The sequence below is a fragment of the Macrotis lagotis genome, chromosome 3 (genome assembly GCF_037893015.1).
Source record: "Macrotis lagotis isolate mMagLag1 chromosome 3, bilby.v1.9.chrom.fasta, whole genome shotgun sequence".
Classification (NCBI taxonomy): Eukaryota; Metazoa; Chordata; class Mammalia; order Peramelemorphia; family Peramelidae; genus Macrotis; species Macrotis lagotis.
This window is the reverse complement of record NC_133660.1, coordinates 214,895,495-214,913,229: the sequence shown is the minus strand read 5'-3', so window position 1 is coordinate 214,913,229 and position 17,735 is coordinate 214,895,495. Positions and strand designations below refer to the sequence as shown.

General features: G+C 37.6%; 1 protein-coding gene across 3 annotated transcripts in view; it reads right to left on the bottom strand.

Moving 5' to 3' along the window:
- The window catches only part of TBC1D14 (TBC1 domain family member 14), a 114,572-nt gene that overhangs the window by 10,819 nt on the left and 86,018 nt on the right, over positions 1–17,735 (bottom strand). For all 3 annotated transcript variants that reach the window (XM_074229828.1, XM_074229829.1, XM_074229830.1), the window contains one exon: positions 14,467–14,576. In XM_074229828.1, coding sequence (XP_074085929.1) covers positions 14,467–14,576 — 110 coding nt within the window. The remainder of the gene's footprint in view (positions 1–14,466; positions 14,577–17,735) is intronic.

Genomic DNA, 17,735 nt, shown 5'->3' with positions numbered 1-17,735 from the left:
TAGACATCTGGAGTAAGAAGGAGGAGCAGGGGGAAGGGGTGGGGATGTGAATAAAGGAGGAGAGGATGGACCATGGGGGGAAAGTGGTCAGATATAACACATTTTCTTTTTTATTTCTTGCAAGGGGCTGGGATTGGAAGGCCTGGACCATAGGGCCAGGTGGATGCTGGGCCTAAGGGGTGGTATGGGGGCTCAGGGCTTCTTGGCCCCAGGACCAGGGATCTGTCTGCTGCGCCACTCAGCGACCCTACAGCAGAGTCAGAGTGAAAGGAGAGAGAAAATATAGTACATGGTAGTGGAGAAATATGAAAGGAGGGAGTTGCGATCAGCAATGGCAACGCTGGAAAAATATGGAAGTAACTTTTGTGATGGACTTATCATAAAGAATGTGATCCACCCATGACAGAGTTGTTGGTGTTGGAACAAAGACTGAAGCACATTTTTTATTATTATTATTTGGGGGAGGGTGCAGGGCAAATGGGGCTGGGTGGCTTGCCTGGGGCCACATAGCAGGGTGATCTTTGGGTGTCTGAGGCCGGATTTGGACCCGAGTGCTCCTGGCTCAAGGGCCAATGCTCTGTCTGCCACCCAGCCACCCCTACTATTATTACTATTTTATTTTATTTTGAGTCTTTTTTTTCTTCTTTTTGGTTTTTGAAGGGCAGTGGGGATCAGGTGGCTTGCATGTCACATGGCTGGGTGATTGTTGGGTCTACGGGGCTGTATGTGGGCTCGGGTGCTCATGGCTCCAGGGCTGGTGCTTCATCCATTGTGCCACTTGGCCATACCTACAATTATTACTATTTTTTTATTTTAATTTTTTTTCCTTTCCCCTTTATCGCTCAAGCAAGTTTATATTCATGGGGGGAGGGGGTATTTCGTTTACTCTTAAACAAGAATATTTTATTAATGTAAAAAAACATTTGTACAAAATGAGAATAAAAAAATAAAATTTAAAAAAAGAAATGAGTCTTTTGTCAGAAATATTAGTTGTGAAAATTGATTCCCAATTTACTACATTTCTTTTGATCTTGGTTACAGTTTTGTCTGTGCAAAAGCTTTTTAATTGGAGTGGCTAGGTGGTGCAGTGGATAGAGCACCGGCACTGGAGTCAAGAGTACCTGAGTTCAAATCCGACCTCAGACACTTAATAATTACCTAGCTGTGTGGCCTTGGGCAAGCCACGTAACCCCATCTGCCTTGCAAAAAACAACAAAAAAAAGCTGCTTTTTAATTTAATGTAACCAAAATTATCTAGTTTGTTTTTAATGATGTTCTCCATCTCTTTCTTGGTCATAAACTGCTTTCATTTCTAGAGATCTGACAGGTAAACTATTCCTTGATCTCCTAGTTTGCTTATAATATTGTTTTTTCTGTCTAAATCCTATATCTATTTTGATCTTATCTAGATAAAGGGCGTGAGATATTTGTCTAATCCAAGTTTTTGCCATACTAACTTCCAATTTTCCCCAACGGTTTTTATCAAAGAGAGAGTTTTAATCCCCAAAGTTGGATTCTTTGGATTTATTAAATAGCAGATTACTATAATCATTTCCTGCTATTGCACCTAATCTGTTCCACTGATCCACCACTCTATCTCTTAGTCAATACCAGACAGTTTTGATGACTGATGGCTTTATAATATAATTTTAGATCTGGGAGGGCTAAGGCACCTTCTTTTGCACTTTTTTTCATCGAATCCCTGGAAATTCTCAACTTTTTATTTCTCCATATTAATTTACTTACAATTTTTTCTAACTCATTAAAGTAATTTTGATTGGTATGGGCACTAAATAGTTTAATTTTGGTAGATTTGTCATTTTTATTATATTAGCTCAGGCTATCCATAAGCAGCTGATATTTGTCCAGTTATTTAAATCTGATTTATGTGAGAAGTGTTTTGTTATTGTTTCTAAAAAGTTTCTGAGTCTGTCTTGATGGGTAGACTCCCAGGTATTTTACAATGTCTGAGGTTACTTTGAATGGGATTTCTCTTTCAAGCTCTTTCTGCTATATCTTGCTAGTCATATATATAGAAATGGTGATGATTTCTGAGAGTTTACTTTATACCCTGTGACTTTACTAAAGCTGCTAATTATTTCTGGTATTTTTTTAGGTGATTTTTTGGGATTCTCTAGGTATACTATCATGTCATCTCCATAGAGTGAGAGTTTTGTCTCTTCCTTCCCAATTCTAATTCTAATCCCTAAATTCAATTTCTTTTTCTTCTCTTATTGCTGAGACTAATATTGAATAGTAGTGGTGATAATAGTCATCCTTATTTCACCCTGATCTTATTTGGGAATGCCTCTAGCCTCTCCCCAATTGAATATAATGTTTGTTGATGGCTTCAGATAGATACTGCTTAATATTCTAAGGAACAATCCATTTATTCCTACACTCTCTAGTGTTTTTAGTAGGAATGGGTGCTGTATTTTTGTCAAAAGCTTTTTCAGCATCAATTGATATAATCATATGATTTCTGATAGGTTTGTTATTATATAATTAATTATACTGACAATTTTTCTAATATTGAACCAACCCTGCATTCCTGAGATAAATCCTACTTGGTCATAATGTATTATCCTAGTGATAACCTGTTATAATTGTTTTGCTAAGATTTTATTTAAGATTTTTGCATCTATATTCATCAGGGAAATAAGTCTATAATTTTCTCTCTGTTTTAACTCTTCCTGGTTTAGGTATCAGCACCATATTGGTGTCATAAAAAGAGTTAGGCAGAGTTCCATCTTCACCTATTTTTCCAAAGAGTTTATATAGAATTGGAACCAACTGTTCTTTAAATGTTTGATAGAATTCACTTGTGAATCCATCTGGCCCTGGAGATTTTTTCTTAGGGAGTTCAATAATGGTTTGTTGAATTTCTTTTTCTGAGTGAGATACGGTTATTTAGGTATTCAATTTCCTCTTCATTTAACCTGGGCAACTCATATTTTTGTAAATATTCATCTATTTCATTTATTGGCATAGAGTTGGGCAAAATAATTCTGCACAATTACTTTAATTTCCTCCTCAGTGGCAAGTTTACCTTTTTCATTTATGATACTAGTAATTTAATTTTCTTCTTTTTTTTAATCCAAATGACCAGAGGTTTATCAATTTTATTGTTTTTTCATAAAACCAACTCTTGCTTTTATTAGTTCAATAGTTTTTGCTTTCAATTTTATTAATTTTTCCTTTAATTTTTAGAAATTATGTTTTGATTTTTAATTACGGGTTTTTAATTTGTTCTTTCTCTAATTTTTTTAGTTGCATGTTTAGTTCATTTATTTTCTCTGTCTCTAATTTATTCATATAAGCATTTAAAGATATATCCTTTGATATATTATATTCATGGGTTGTTTGTTTTTTTTTTTTGGCAGGGGTCAGCAAAGAAGCAAAGTTAATTTTTCTAATAAGCAGACCTGTGACATATCAAGTTGCCTTGGCTGTGTTCCATGAGTTTTGGTATGTTGTTTCATTATTGTCACATTATCTAGGATGAAACAATTCTTTCTATAATTGGTTGTTTGATCCATTCATTCTTTTTTTTTTAGGTTTTTGCAAGGCAAATGGGGTTAAGTGACTTGGCCAGGCCACACAGCTAGGTAATTATTAAGTGTCTGAGATCAGATTTGAACCCAGGCACTCCTGACTCCAGGGCCGGTGCTTTATCCACTACGCCACCTAGCTGCCCCCATTCATTCTTTAAAATGAGGTTATTTAGTTTCCAATTAGTTTTGGGTCTATATCTCCCTGGCCCAATACTGCATGTGATTTTTATTGCATTATGATCTGAGAAAGATATATTCACTATTTCTTCCTTTCTGCAATTATTAAGTTTTTATGCCCCATAGTACATGGTCATTTTTTGTACAAGTGCCATGTACTGCAAAAAAAAAAATATATTATTTTCTATTCTCATTCAATTTCCTCCCTAGGTCTAACATGTCTAGGTTTTCTAACAATCTAATTACCTCCTTAACTTCCTTCTTATTTATTTTATTATTAGATTTATCTAAATATGAAAGTGGGAGGTTGAGATCTCCCACCAGTGATCTGTAATAATTTTAAAGAGCAGTTAAACAGGTTTCAAGTCACTCACATTGAAAAATTATTCTCAATTTTAAAACAATTCATTCCACAACACTATTGAAAAAAATGGTGCAGTGGATAGAGCATCAGGCTTGAAATCAGGAAGATCTGAGTTAAAATCAGGCCTCCAACATTTATTAGTTGTGGGTTCCTAGACAAATCACTTAACCCTTATTTTCCTCTGTAAAATGGAGGAACAGAAAAAAGGTCAAACCATTACAATATCTTTGCCAAAAAAAAAAAAACAACCCACGGACAAAAGTCCACAAGGTCATAGAGTCAGATGTGCCTGAAAGACTGAACAAATAAAAAAAGTTAATTCTACCCTACCTAGACTCACATTTTCAAATTTTACACACAAATGTACACTAAGATAAGCATTCTGCTTTTCAAATCCACTTCAAATTTTACTAGTATTAATCCATATCAAAAAGTACTGAAATTGCTGAAGAGATATGAGTTACTTAAATATACTGCTACATACAGCATAGGTATATAACATTCCAAGAAAGTGCAATGCAGTTTTTCCCAGCAGGGGTCAGCAAAGAAGCAAAGTTACTTTTTCCAATAAACAGACCTGTGACAGCTAGAAGCTGACCAAAAAATGCACAATAAAATCCAGGAATGCCTTACATCAAGACTGAGACTACAACTGGAGGGACCAAAAATTAGAAGAAAGATCAAATGCTTGATAAAAGAATTCACTAAGTATTCTATTAATAGTTAATTCCTCTAGTGCATTTAAAAAATAAATTGATATATTTTTCTGTAATTTATTTCATACAGAAAATTATGAAAACCAAACTATTTCTGAATTTAGGATTCACTGGTTTGTTCTCTTCCAAAGCTGTTCTGAGTTTCTATCATTTTATATGCCACATCTAGATAAAACTGGAAGGCTATGGTTGAGCTTATTTAGTAAAGCTCTATGGAAAACCATTCAACTTTTTAAAGCATACATAGCATTATAACAACTCCAGGGTGCCAAAGGAGTATAACAACTTGAGAGAACATCAAGAAGAAGTTCAAGTTTGGAGTAAATGTTGCGAATGATCCTTGTTCTAGGCTGTATGCTAAGCTCTGGAGAAAGAAAGACAAGAGACAGTCCCTGCACTCAAGAAGCTCACACTTCAAAGGGAGAGACAACATGCTAACAATCATGAACAAACTACAGACAGAGAGAAGGCACTAGAATTAAAAGGGGTTGAGAAAAGCTTTTTCTAAAAGGTGGGAGTATTTAGCTAGGTCTTGAAGGCAGCCAGAGAAGGCAGGGGGTTTGACAAAAGGAAGAGAGAGAAAATTCTACACATGGGAAAGAACCCATGAAAATGGAGAGTAAGAGGATTTCAGGGCTGGTGGCACTATACAAGTGTAAGGGCAGAGCTGAAGAAGGAATTGAGTGGTTTTAAGAAAAGATTAATGGCTAATATTTAATTAGAGCAGATGATAAACTCCAAATCATATTTTAATCATTTTGCAATCTTTTCCTTGTTCAAGATTCCAACAATATTACTTTAAATGGTCTGAAGTCATGAGGAGCCTATGAGACTTTAGGCATTTTTTTCTCCAAACAGAGCAACCCTTGAATTTAGAATGCCAATTTTTTTTTTAGGTTTTTGCAAGGCAAACAGGGTTAAGTGACTTGCCCAAGGCCACACAGCTAGGTAATTTTTAAGTGTCTGAGACTGGATTTGAACCCAGGTACTCCTGACTCCAGGGCCGGTGCTTTATCCACTACGCCACCTAGGAGGGCCTGGAACAAGAAGGTGGCCATGCCAGAGGAGAAAGGGTGCAAAATGGAAAGGGTTTGAAGGTAGAATTGACAGGACCTGGCAACAGATTGGATATGAGGAGTAAATTATCTTCACTGGGGTCTTTTTGAAAATGCTCACAATGAATATAGCAAAAAGCAAGATGGCCAAAAGTTGCCCAAAATTCTCTTTTTTTACTGCTTTTGCACACACACTAAAAACAACTCTGCCAAGTTCCACCACTTCCTCTCCAAAAGGAATCTCTAGCCACCCCCCTAGAATGTCAATTTAATAAAAACTGTTCCTGAAAAAAGTATGCAGAGTGCAATGTTAATTTCATGTCAAAATGGGTTCTTTCTTGCTCATCCCCTTCCATCCCATGTATTGTCGAACTCTACCATTTCTATCTCTTCTAAAAATATTTTGGAGACACCCTGTTTCTCAGAGCTAAGGTCTAGTCAGCAGGCTTGACCTTGAACTTGGCATAACAACAATTCTTTGTACTCTGGATGATCTCACCCTTTAGCAAAATATATTACTTAGATGAGCATTAGATGTTCACTAAGGGATTTATGATTTTAGCTCCCCCTATTTCCCACAGACCCAAGAGTAATATCCATATCTCTTGACATGTTCATACTATTGCACTCCTATTCCCATCACAGAATTCTAGTTCTGCACTCTGAAGAGTAACCACAACTCCTAAGAACTGTTCCCACAGGACCCAGGAACACCAGCAACTCATGGCTAAGTCCACTTGTAATTTATGTATATAGACTTTGCCTTCCCCTCAGAAGGACTTCTACTTGCAAGCTTCATTTTCCTCATGATGAAATTCAACTTGTGTTTCATCTCTAATAACTCATATCTCTAGCCTGTTTTGTGAGGCTTTGGCCATCCCCAGGTTAGAGGCCAGTTCCAGTCCATCAGTACCAACTACATCAACTACTGTTCTGGTTCAGAGTTCCATTTAGTAACCACAATAGGACAGTCACCATACTAAAAACTGGGGATGTGATGAAAAGACAAAAAGCAGTCCCCACCTCAAAAAGCTCACAGTCTACTGGGGAATAAAATATAAAATCAACTGCCTAGAAAAAAATAAGACAGAGAAGATCTCAGATGGAAGGTATTTACATTGATATACACAAAGAAAGGCTTTCTGCAAAAGTGAGACTTGAAGGAGGCCAGGAGGCAAAAATGGAAGACTGTGGACCAGAGGGATATCCAGGGCTGGGGTGATGAAGCATCTTATAGAAGGAATAACAAAGGATGTACAGGGATGCAAGGTAGAATAAGACTAGAAGGGCAGGGAGGTCATTAAAAACTAAAAAGGGGGAGTTGTATGTGGGCATGGAATTAACAGCAAGCCTCAGAGTTTGTTGAATGGGCAAGGATGGTAATATGGTCACACCTATACTTTAGGAAGATTTGTCAGCTGAGTCAGGGATCATCAGAAGCAGGGAGAGACCAATCAGAAGCCAGCTCCTAAAAGCCCAGGAATGGGTAAGGAGGGCCTGGAACAAGAAGGTGGCCATGCCAGAGGGGAAAGGGTGCAAAATGGAAAGGGTTTGAAGGTAGAATTGACAGGACCTGGCAACAGATTGGATATGAGGAGTAAATTATCTTCACTGGGGTCTTTTTGAAAATGCTCACAATGAATATAGCAAAAAAGCAAGATGGCCAAAAGTTGCCCTAAATTCTCTTTTTTTTTACTGCTTTTGCACACACACTAAAAACAACTCTGCCAAGTTCCACCACTTCCTCTCCAAAAGGAATCTCTGAGCCAGCCTTCCATTTGTGTCATCTGGTTCGTCATAGGAACAATGTCAAGGCTAAACACTCAGTTCATCTAGGTTTATCAACTAAAAGAATCTCACATTTAGAATATCAACAACTAATGCATTAATCTGTATAGCTTGTCTCCAAAATTATGTGACTCATGGAATCTTTCATCCCAGCCCCTAACTCACCACCTCCCATTAACCAATTAATGTCATTACAGGTAAAGGGGGCCTTGCAAACAGATCCATTTTAAGTTTTTCTTTATTCCATGGGTTCCCACGACCAAAAACCATATCACTTAGGATTCAATACACTGATGCTGAGCTTTTTAATTTGCCAGAATTCAGTTTCCTCATATAGAAAGTGAAGGATTCTGACCAGACAATTTCTGAAATCCCTTCTAGTTCACAATGTATTCTCTCATTCACTGGTCATTAGCATGGCCTGCTGAGAGTGGCCGTAGGATATCACAAGGATGGCACCTAAACACTTTCCCAGCATAAAAAAACTCCAAGTGCTACTGCTCTACTGATATAACCTTTACAAAACCAAGGTTCTTCCACATTCCTCAACAGCCTCATAAAAGCAAGAAAGTGACCCTGGAGCTTAACAAAGTCTAAACCATTGTGCCAGGTACTAGACCAAGTCAAAAAGACATTGATCTGCTGCTGAGATAAGATTGAAGATTGCATCCAGGTTGCACGATGATGAATTATTGACCAAATAATGTCTCCTTGATGATTTAAGTCATGAAAGGGCCACAATCCCTGTCAATGGAAGGACTATCTATACCAGTCTTTTAAGTAAGGAGTGCAAAATAAACCTGCTATCAGAAGCACAAAATCAATATCTGAACATGATGGTTCCCTACTGGGTTAGTTTTCCATCCAAGTCAGATGGAGAAGTCCCATAAGATACCCTTATGGGTAGATGGAATTACTTCTTTTGGGTTTTTTAGGTTTTTGCAAGGCAATGGGGTTAAGTGACATACCCAGGGTCACACAGCTAAATAATTATTAAGTGTATGAGGCCAGATTTGAACTCAGGTCCTCCTCACTCCAGGGCCGGTGCTCTACCCACTGTGCCACCTAGCTGCCCGTGCAATTACTTCTTTAGCATCATTTCCACTGACAAAATTTGTTTCTGATGTTGAATCATTTGATGATGTCAAGGACTTTGGTGACAAGAGCTTTCTTTTCTGAGTCTTTAGGCCCTTTGGATATAATCCCTGTAGGAGTGATCAGTCAACAGGGTATATTCAACCCTAGAAGTTTTCTTCAAAAAGTAAACATTCATCATAAAAGTAAGAACTCTGTGTCAAAAATTTAAGACTTTCTTCCCTCCAAAATCCATTTGGGTCTCCTTGTAAATTCTTCATTTGATTGTTACCAGAAATATTTTGACAAGTGAAATGACCTCATCCCATACTTCCCACAAAATACCTATTCTTTTTTGTCTCAACATTGAAATCAGCATAGGAGGGCACTGACAGCTATGAAATGTTCTATTCCCTCACATCCACATCAAAGAAGGGAGGTGCGAAAGACAAAGCAGTACAAGACTCCTGCCAGAGACACACTATCACTCTGGTTTGGGTTCTGTTGGGAGTGTGCACCTCCAGGGGCTGAATGGTCTCCCTGCCTTCAAGGACACAGTCCATCCACACCTTCCTGTTCTTCACGACTCTTTGTCTGCATCTCCCATCCATCTTCTGGAGGCTTTCCTCAATTTCTCTAGGTGTCATGAAGAACTCAGTGAAGGAAAATTTTTTATAAAGCGTATAAGGCCAAACTGCAGGCTTGTCTGAACAAAGAGGAGGGTTTCTCATTCAGGAAAACTACTGATATAGTCAGTCCTTTATGCCGATTTCTAATTATTAGGATATGCTCTTTTAATAAAAGCTTCCATCCTGCCCCATCCAATTTCTACCTGTTGAGAAGACAACTCTCATGACTCCAGTAAAGATGTTTTAAACCCTTGCAACTCAGGCACTCAGAATACCAAGCCTTATTCTAAATTTAACAAATACCATTGCAATATTAAGATCCAAATCTCTCCTCTTTCTTTTCACTCCTTGAGAAGGAAAGACATATATATGTGGTGCTATTGAAACAAACAGGGAAGTGACCTGACCAGGGTCACATAGCAACCATCTGAGGTCAAATTAGAATTCAGGCCTTCCTAATTCTTGGTCAAGGCCCTATGCACTGCATCATCTAGCTATCCTACTAAAAAAAAAATATATATATATATATATATATATGGAAAGAGACAGAGACTTAAGAGACAAAGAGAATTACAGAGAGAGAGACGGAAACAAGAGACAAAGAGAGACAGAAACAGAGAGATGGAGATAAGAGACAGAAACAGGGGGCAGAGACAGAAACAGAGAGAGAGAAGGGGGCAGAGACAGAGAGACAGAAACAGAAACAGAGATGAACATAAGAGACAGAGAAAGAGAGACACAGAAACAGAGAGAGAGAGGGGCAGAGAAAGAAACAGAGACAGAGAGAGACAGAAATGGAGAGATGGAGATAAGAAAAAGAGAGACAGAAATGAGGGGGCAAGACAGAGACAGAGAAAATTTGTAAAATAAGCAATCTTCTTAAAAACTAGAATGGAACAAACAGAAGTTAAAACCAAGAATTATTAAAACAAATTCAAAAGACTAAAGAAAAGAAAATGTAAGATATCTCATATCACAAATAATTGATCTGCAGAAATAATTATGAACCACGAGACTACATGAGAGATATAACCAAAAAAGACTACATCTTTAATATTTTAAGAAATTATTAAAATAAAACTTGACCAAATCTTATTAGAATCAGAGAGCAAAGGAAAATGGAATCCTACAGGTCATCTCCTAAAAGAAAACTCAAAATGAAAACATCTTTGAAAATCGTGACACATATGTCATGAGTACCTAACTTGCTTTCCATTATTTTTCAAAGATAAGTTATTTCCACTGTCTGCTGAGTATCTCAGGAAAAAGTTCTCTGATTCTGGTGAGCTGAACTCACTGAAAGCAACTAGATCTTTACATTCTCAATTACCTTGGGCTTAGATTCCCTGTTAATTCACTTTTGTTCTATCTTCTAGTGTTTAAAGGTCATTCTTTGCAAAGTAAAAATAGGGAGTGGACCTGTGATGTCATACCTAGGAAACTATGGTGTACAGAACCATATTAAAAATTTCCTTTATAGGGGAAGTTAGGTGGAGTAGTGGATAGAGCACTGGCCCTGGAATCAGGAGTACCCAAGTTCAGATTGGACCTCAAACACTTAATAATTACCTAGCTGTGTGGCCTTGGGCAAGCCTTGCAAAAACCTTTAAAAAAACCCATTGCCTTGCAAAAACCTTTAAAAAAAAAAAAAGAAAAGAAAAAACTTCCTTTATACTTCAAATGAAAACATTAAGAAATATTTCTCTAATCTAAAGCCTTTTCCTAGGATTTTCTTTTTCAAAATTATGTAAAAGTTAAAAAAAAGTTAAATCCACAGGGAAAATGGACTAAGAATGGTGGCCAAATATAAAATAATTTACTTTTTTAATTATAAGTTGCTCTCTCCCACCCCCAGACAAGATTAGAGTTTTGACCTATCTAAGGGCAGAGTCTAAGAAGGAACTGAGTGGTTTAAAGATAAGATTAATGGCTAATATTCAATTAGAGCAGTCCATAAACTCCAAACCATATTTTAATCATATTGCAATCTTTTCCTTGTTCAAGATTCCTATAATATTACTTCAAATTGTCTGAAATCACAAGGAGTCTGTGAGAGTTTGGACATTTTTCTCCAAACTGAACAACCTTTGAATTTAGAACACCAAATTAATGAAAACTATTCCTGAAAAAACTATGGAGAGTTTGTTTGTTTTTTTAATTTGACACAGGTGAGGAAATTTGCTTTACCATGTAATGCAAGTCACCTTTTATGCAATTTAATAGTCCCAGAAGGCTGCCCAGGATCACCCAGCCAGTCAGTATGTGTCAGAGGTCAGACAATCTCCTGCCGCTTCCTGGCCTCTAGGCTAGTGTACTCAGTCATGAGGCCCTATCCACCTCCAGATGGACAAAGCAAACAGCAGCAAGCAGAACTTGTAAAGATCCGCCTTCTCTAGGTCCTTGTACCCCAGTGCTGAAGGATATTTTTATCAATGACCTATATTGAAAGCATATGTAGTCAGTGGGCTGTATACTTTACAAATATTCCTTAACCTGATCCTCACCACAGCCCTAGAGGGAGGGTGGTTAGTATCCCCATGTTATAGATGAGGCAACTGAGGCAAATGAGAGTTAAGTGACTTGCCCAAGAATGTGGCTAAACAAGATTACCAGGACACAGCAAGAATTCCTCCTCCCGTGTTTTGCCTATCACACCATCTTGTGAGCACCTTGTTCAACGTGGGACATTCCATTTAAATCAGAGCCCTGACAGACTGGCTCTTCTCTGGGGGCCCAGTCTGATGGAGATGATATTCAGGCTTTTAGTGTTATGTTCCACTTACTATGATACCTTTTGAGATTTTTCTGGAGTGGTCTGAGTAAACCCTGTGCCATCATCAAATGATCAACAAGTGCTACTTCAGCATCTACTTTATGCTAAGCAATGGAAATGATATCAAGACAAAAGGGAAACACTTCCTACCCTCAAGGAACCTACAATCTAACAGAGAAGGCGCTTCTACACCAATCAGTATATGCAGAATATATATACTATGAATAAAAATTCGGTGGGGGGGGGCTAGCGCCTTTCTTGAAGGAAAACCAGGGCTTCTAAGTCAAAGTGAGAAGGGTATGTGTACGAGGAGTATCCAAGGCAAAGCTCCAGAGGTAGGAAAAGCTGAGTCTGTGGAGCAGCAAGGAAGCCAGTAAGACTGGACTGTGGCATGAGGCAGTCTGGGAGGGTCTGTGAATACCAAATATATGACTTTACATCTGATCCTAGAGGAAAACAGAAGCCACTACAGATTACTGAGTAGCTAATCAGACCTACCCCGGGGTCCTCCTTGGTTCCCATGGATTCAATGATCATTTCTGTACAGAGGATTCTCAGCTCTTTTTCTGTCCTCATCTTTTTCCTGACCTCCAGGTTTGACTTCCAACTGCCTCCTGAGAATCTCAAAGACCTTATCGTGTCAAAACTGAGCTCATTCTCTCCTGCTCCTTCCCAAACCATTCCCAGGGCACCATCATGCTCTTATCTCCCAGACTCACAACCTAAGTCCAAAGTCCTCATTCTACCATGTCACCTCTCTCTTCAATACATCCAGAAATTCCCTGTATCATGAAGAAAGTCCTGCTTGACTTGAGAGCCCTTCTTAACCTAGTCCCCTTCTACCTTCTCATTTTCATTGATCTCTTCCAGACTCTCCCACCCACTGCCAACATCTCCTGGCTCCAGATATTTCCACAGATTGTCTCTAAAGCTAGAATTCTCTCCTTCCCTGCTTCAGCCTGTTGGCTTCTTTCAAGTCTCAGCTGTAAGAAACCTTTCTTGCTCCCTCTTAATTTAGTGCCTTCCCTCTGAGACTAACTTGGCCTGTAAATATACTGTTTGGATATAACTGTTTGCATATTGTTTCCCTCATGAGAATTTGAGCTTCTGGAGGGAGTTTTGGCTTTCTTTGTATCTCAAGTGCTTAGCAAGAGCCTGCCAAAACCTAATTAATAAATGCTTCCTGACTTTTTGATCTGCTTTAGGAAAATCACTTTGGTAACCTAGTGGAGGATGGACTGAAATGGAGAGAGGCCTGAGGAACTCAGACCAACGAGGAGCTACAGTAATGGTTCATGGTGAAAAAAGGGAGGAAAAGGAGGTGATGGGCCTACAAATGATGGAGGGGGGACAGGCTGAGAGAAATGCTGGAAAGAGAGAAATAAGATCTGGCATGTGACTGTAAATGGGAAGCAAGAGTGAGCATGACAGATCCTGGTCAGCAGAAGAATCGCAGTGTCCAAACAGAAAACAGAAAGTTGAGAAGGGAAATGGGCTGGAGAGATGTGTCTCTGCTCATGCTGTGCAGCTGACTCTGACCCAGTAACCTTAGGGGACCAAGTCTGGTGAGAAGGGGATTGCCCTTGTAGTTGCTAAGGCTTAGTCGGTGGTTAGATTATAACTGCCCTGGGTGAGGGGAAAATGCTCAGTGGACATAGAATGAGGTTTGAAGCCTATCCCCACCACAATGGTGGTGAAGGAAGTAGGGTCTCTGGGGCATGGCTGAGAGACTGGTTAAAATATGGAGGGTCAGAAACAGCTTAGATGCCCACTCTCTGGCTGGCCGATCATGCAGCCTGTAGGGCCATCCTGCGGCTCCTGACTTTGGAGACCACTAATCTTAATCTAATCAAGGGTCTGTGACCACGCAATAATTGTTCCACAGTGGCTATTTCCAAGCTCAAGGATTGGTTATGAGGGGTTTCTGACACAAGCATCAAAATTTTGTTTCACTTAACAAACACTCAATGAGCCCATGAGCTCCAGTTAGCCGCAACAAATCCATCCAGGTGAACTGGCCAGAAGCTGAGTCTACTGGATCTAATAAGATAACACCATGATTCATTTTTGAGGCAGCATTTCACCCTCCACAAGTGACGTCTTTCATTTACTCAAGAAATAGGGCTTCAAAAACACTGACTATTAATGGCTTGAAACAAGCCACAAGGTCTAAATTTTCCATGACCAAAGATCATTGGCTTTCCTCTGTAAAGGAATCACCTCAGACTGAGACTGCTGGGGATGACTTCATGGAAAAAGATATTGAGAGCAGATCATCAAAGACAGAACTAAGATAAACCAGTAAAAGTGGGGTGTTTCAACAAACACAGTCTTACCAGTCAATCAGATAGATGTCTGGAGTTAGGTTATGTTTCTTGAAATGGGCAAATAATTTTGGCAGATTTTCTTCAAAGAATACCTCAAATGCTGCAAAGTATGTCAACATCTGTGGAAACAATGTGAAATACTGTACTAAACAAATCATTGATACAAGTCAGTCGTGCTTCATCTACATTCATTTATCCTTTTCAATCATCACAGAAAAATCAACATTGTTCATAAAAGGTTCAGATTTTAAGAATTATTACAATCTATTCTTTCTTAGGGTCATAACATGGATTCACTGGAAACAACCTGGAGTAACAATAATATTTTTGGCTATAAGCAAAAAAACAAAAAACAAAATCAACCAAAAAACTCAAGAGACTATTTTTATCTAAAAAAGCATCCCGTGTCTCTTTCTGGGAAAGAGCTATGCTAGTATTTGGCAAGTCATTGTGGCTGCTAAACTTTATGTTGGCTTGAATCAGTAGAAAACGCTGCAGCCCAAAAGGTAACTGGGAGTACTACTTTTAATATCACCATCAACACACATTTCTATAGAGCTTCTGTATCTTAGGGGGGACAAAGGGCAAGAAGACATACACTTCTACATACATTCAACAACCCAGGTAAGAAAGCCGGACAAACACACTGCTCATTTTACAGAGAAGGAAAAGTTCAAAAAGCGATGTGATCAAGACAGCAAAGCCACCAAGCAGAAGAGCAGAAAACAGGTGTCTTGTCACTGCAAAACTTGTTCTCTCTTTCTAGGGCATCACTTTTATTTGTTCATTTTATTTTTGTAGCTTTCTTTTGTTTCTGCATCATTTTATTTCCAAATACATAATCACCCTCCCATCTCTTGTGAAAAATACATTTAAAAGCAGGGGCAAAAGGCCGGTTCAGCAAAACCAAGCAATACTTCTATGCTAGCAGCCTCTCACAACTCAGTAAAGAGGCAAGAGGAGGTGGCTTTTAAACAGTTACAAAAGAACAAGCATTCTCACGACCCATTTCTTAAAGAAAGCATTACAAGAGAATTGAAAATATTTTTTATAAAAGTAAAATAGTCCTTTAAATAAATGATTACTTTTTTTTGCAACTTATATAATCTTATATTCCCAAAAAAAGGCAACGTGGAAATTAATTGAATTCAAAAATACTAACTACATTTCTTGGTCAGAAAGCACATATTATATAAAACAAAGTCAACTTTTATTAGCTCAATAATCTGTCTTCTCATCTGGGCATCCCAGAAAGCACCAAGAAGATACCCTAATATTCAAATACCTTAACTGATGTTTCAAGAAAAAAAATGCTTGCACCTAATTTTAGCTTGTAGAACCATTTTTTTTAAAATAAAAAATCTTTTTTTAGCAAAACTGAGACTACTGGGGAGGCTAGGTGGCACAGTGGATAGAGCACCGGCCCAGGAGTACCTGAGTGAAAATCCCGCCTCAGACACTTAATAATTACCTAGCTGTGTGGCCTTGGGCAAGCCACTTAACTCCATTTGCCTTGCAAAAACCTTGCAAAAAGAAATAAAAAAAAAAAAAAAACCTGAGACTAATAAAAGAAAGAATAGTTTTCTAAAACTTTTCCCAAAATCCTTAAGGAAAAGCCCCTGGGAAAGGTGACAGGTTACTGATAAAAAGGTTTTTCTTAAGAAATGGATTAAGGAGGATACTCAACCTTTTAAGAAGAGTAACTCAGGATTTGTCCACCTCCTTTCTTCCCTACCTATTTGAAGTAACTGGTGTGGGAAGCTGCCTTTATTCTCAACAGGAAAGGATTAAGATGTTTGCTAAACAAGAAGGCCAGTGGTCCAGGCAACTTCATTCTTCAACCATAGTTGAAGATTAACACAGATTACATTTCAGCTTATTTTTGCCTTGTTCAAAATGTCTATAAATTTACCTTTCATATTCCTTTGGACACTTCTCCCTCCAAGCTAGAAATAGCTAAAAAAGGTTAAATTAAGTTCTGAGAAGTATTAGTCTTGATATTTTTCCTTCAAAAAGCTCAATTTGATACAAAAGATAAACTAGCTATATGTGTCCTTATATGTGTTTTCCCAATTTATCAGAATTAATTCTTAAATTTAAGAAATCAGAATCCTGCTCTTTCTTCTCAAAAGGAAAAACTCATCAAAGAACAGGGCATGATGAAAATTTAGAGGTCATTTAGTTTAACCTACTCCTCATTCCAGGAACACTTCTATACTATTATCCCTCACAAATGGCCAGAAATGTTTAAATATGTTATACTCTAAAAGATGAAAAATTGACAACAAATAAAAAGAGCTATGTGTTAATGTATGTTGTTAAGTAGTGATGAATAATCTGTAATGAGACTTCTTTTGTTGAAAATGTTTGTGCAAATGAGAAATAAAATTTAAAACTAAATAATAGCAATTTAATTACTAAAAACTTTCTTAATAGTACGTGATTTAGAGTTTGGAGCAATCATGAAAAGGTACTCTAGTCATTTTATGAATACGGAATGTAAGCTCCAGAAAATATTAAGTTTACTGCATAAGGTCACACAGCTGATGAGGAACAAAGCAAATTTTGAAATCCAAATTTTCTTACTTCAAATCCTCTGGATTATCTAATACATGCTACTAAATTATCTGAAAACTCTAATTTATACCTTTTAAATCTACTTACAAAGTGCTTCATGATTTATAAAGTATTTTAGAAATATCAACATTTAAAAATATTAACATTTTATTCTCATAGCAAAGGTGCTTTAATCTTCACTTTGTTGATGAAGAAAATTAGATGAACGTTAAACATCTTGCTCAGGATCAGTCACACAGCTAATCCATTTTTGAAGCTGTATTTTGACCCTAAGTTTTCCTTACTCTAAGTCCAGCACTCCATCTACTGTGCTAGCAGTAAAGTTATTGATCATTATATTTGGAAATATCAGATATTTTCCCAATATTTAAAACTATATAAACCAATAAACTATATTTTACCTTCCCAAATCTGAGTTAATTTCATTTCTTAGAGTGAAGTTTGGAAATCAACAATTACTAGGATGATACAATTCAATTAATGAGTAATTATTCCAAATGAATTGAAAATTTTGTAATCAAAATCACTCCAGTTCACAGTTAGTCATAAAATCAATAGCACTGTGCTACTACTCCCTCTTAAAAAAACCTTGGTAGTTAACTCCAGTCTACAGTAATATCATTCAGTCTGATTTCGCTAATAGTTAGCAACATATGCTATGTGTCACTTTTGATAAAAGCTATTACGGAAAAAAAAATGAC